Consider the following 2,958-nt stretch of genomic DNA (forward strand, 5'->3'; position numbering starts at 1 on the left):
TCCAAAAAAAAAAAAAGTATATTTAAGCCATGATTCTTATTGCAAATGTGTGTATATGGTAGGGTTGTAATGGTGGCAAAGTTCAAGTCCTTGCACTTAGAAATCAATAGAAGTTTCAGAACTAAGTCATTTAATTACATTCCTCACAAAGATAAATGCTTTATTTATCATATACATATGAGGTTATGAGGCTATGTGTTTTGAGAGGGCTGTGGGAAATGAGCAGGCCAGAGCTATGTTTCACGTTTTCTCCCAATTAGACTTGTGCCGGTATTCGGTAATGCGATATATCACGGTAATGAATATGCACAATATTGTTATCGTGGGCGCATACCGTGATAAAAGCATTAGCAATTAATCGCAACATGAAAAATGTCCCTACTCCCAATTATCCAAAGCAATTGACACTTTGTAAATAGTCAAAAAAGTTCATTGTTTCTTACACAGGAACAAGACATTTATAATGGATGTTATGTTGCTGGGGAAAGTGAAACTGGTGATTACCTATGAAATTCTTTATATTATGAAGCCCCGCACATCACATGGAAAAAGTAGATATTAAGAATTCACCCCCACAACTTAATTCGTGGCCATGTTTAATTAATTTGTTCCCTCCACATTAATTTGCCTCCATTTTAGACTTTGTACTTGTTTTATTTGTACATGTGGTCCGAAATACATTTTACAGTTTGCACACCTGTTTTTTTGTGAAATGCTCACACTGTCAAGCCCTGTTTTGGGAAATAAAAAGGTATCTGGTCTATAGCATTTTTTTTTAAGCCATAGTAAAGGATGCAAAAATAGTGAATAAAAATGAAGGAAAGGGGAAAAAATTAACTTTTATAACCCTCTGTGAAAATAGAAGGTAAGATGTGAGGATTTGGGAAAAGAAACAAAAGATTCCATATCCAGTGGACTAACTCATGCTATATTGTTTCATTCATTGAAATTTGACTGACCAGCCAACAAAACGGAACGCAGTGCCACATATGGCTTAATTCAAATTTATGTGCTCAAATACCTCTCTTATTTGGCATGAATCCAAATGTTTCCATGGTCGCGATATAATGTTTGGCTGTTAACCAATTATTTATTTTGTAAGCAAAGCGTTCTATTTCATTTGTGTCCTAATATCCATGTAAAAAACGCAATCATAAGCTGCAGAGATGGTTCATCAAACATTTTATACTGCCCTAATAGAAATCCTTCACTACCCTGGTGCCTTATTTGTTTATAATAATATTTTATTATATTTTTTAGAAGAGATACTACATAGACTTGCAGTTTCTTTTGGTTTGTCTTTGAGTTATAAAATTGTTACTGTGTTTACTTATTTCATGTGTTATCTATCTCTCTTTAGAAATGCTGATCTTCAGCATCTGTCTGTTTTGGAGCTGTCCGACTCCACAACTCCTACATCTAGAAGATCAGGTAAAATGAATGAATTGCCTCAGTATAGACAGTGTATGACAGATGATGAGAACGCTGATTGAACACGCTGTGTTGTTTCTTTTTTTATTTTAGTGTTGAATCCTCAAACTGTGGTGGAGTTGTTCTACCAGAATGTGGCCCGTAAAGCCATCATGTCTCAGATCTTCTCCCAGCAGGATGTGGAGGGCAATCAGACCATGTTGCACTGGCCACAAATGATCTCCAGTGTCCTGACACTACTCTGCCAGTTTCTGTATCCTCTTGATGTGTAGTATGCTGGACACCAGTGTTGTCATGATAGCAAAGTTTCAGTAGTCGGTACCAATATTAATTGAATTTAATGATTCTCTATATGAATTTCGGTACAAAACTTTGGTACTTTATTTATACTTGAATTTAAAAAAAATGTAAATAAAATGTAAAACAATTGTATCGTAAATGTCAAGTAATTTTTAATTAAACACATATATAGCCTCATAACATATTAGTAAAATGTCAGAGATACAGAGAGCAAAGAAACACAGTACAACATAAAGATTTGTTCATAGTCCCTTTAGACATAATTGACTGTGTAAATATTTGTCATACAAGTATTTTGGATTATACAAGCAGAGACGCACACAGCCACGTGTCCCGGGTGCCTGTTAGAGCACACAGACTTTCATCTGCACTTGAGCATTTTAAAGCAGTCGCCTGTCAATCAGCTCATTTCATGTATATCATCATACTAATCGGTTCTCATTTTAGTATCAACTTGGTGCCTAAGTACTGCTACTTTTGACGTCAAGTCAAGTCACCTTTATTTATATAGCGCTTTTAACAATACAGATTGTGTCAAAGCAACTATACAGCATTAATTAGGAAAATAGTGTGTCATTAATGCAAAATGACAATAGTAAACACCCAATTTTCAGTTAAAGGCAGTTCATCATTGAATTCAGTGATGTCATCATCCAGCTCAGTTCAGTTTAAATAGTATCTGTGCAATCAAGTCGACGATATCGCTGGAAATTAAGTGTCTAAGCAAGCCAGAGGAACCAAAACTCCATCGGTGACAGAATGGAGAAAAAACCTTGGTAGAAACCAGGCTCTGTCAGGGGGCCAGTTCTCCTCTGGCCAGACAAAACCAGCAGTTCAGTTCCAGGCTGCAGCAATGTCACATTGTGCAGAGGACTCTACTGGTTCCTGTGGTCTTGTCCTGGTTGCCGTCTAGGAGACAAGGTCTTCACTGGGGATCTGTCTCTGGGGCTCATCTAGTTGTCCTGGTCTCCGCTGACATTCTCTAGTTGCTGATCCACCATCTGGGCTGGATACAGACTGGATCCGGGTGACTGCAGGCACCATCTGATCTGGATACAGGCTGGATCTGGTGGCTACGGTGACCTCGGAATAAGAAAGAAACAGACTAATATTAGCGTAGATGCCATTCTTCTAACGATGTAGCAAGTACATCAGGTGTTATGGGAAGTGTTCCTGGTTCCGGTTGTCCTAATTAATGCAGCCTAACAATCCTTTAACGGATTTGAA

The 2,958-nt window shown here is 37.5% G+C and overlaps 1 protein-coding gene across 1 annotated transcript in view; it reads left to right on the top strand.

Annotated features, from left to right (window-relative positions):
* Nucleotides 1-2,958, top strand: part of nup160 (nucleoporin 160) — a 70,235-nt gene that overhangs the window by 27,326 nt on the left and 39,951 nt on the right. Inside the window, exons 19-20 of the mRNA XM_016496032.1 lie at nucleotides 1,361-1,431; nucleotides 1,525-1,684. Of these exons, the coding sequence (XP_016351518.1) occupies nucleotides 1,361-1,431; nucleotides 1,525-1,684 (231 nt within the window). The remainder of the gene's footprint in view (nucleotides 1-1,360; nucleotides 1,432-1,524; nucleotides 1,685-2,958) is intronic.

This window comes from Sinocyclocheilus anshuiensis, unplaced genomic scaffold (assembly GCF_001515605.1).
Source record: "Sinocyclocheilus anshuiensis isolate Anshui unplaced genomic scaffold, SAMN03320099.WGS_v1.1 scaffold626, whole genome shotgun sequence".
Classification (NCBI taxonomy): domain Eukaryota; kingdom Metazoa; phylum Chordata; class Actinopteri; order Cypriniformes; family Cyprinidae; genus Sinocyclocheilus; species Sinocyclocheilus anshuiensis.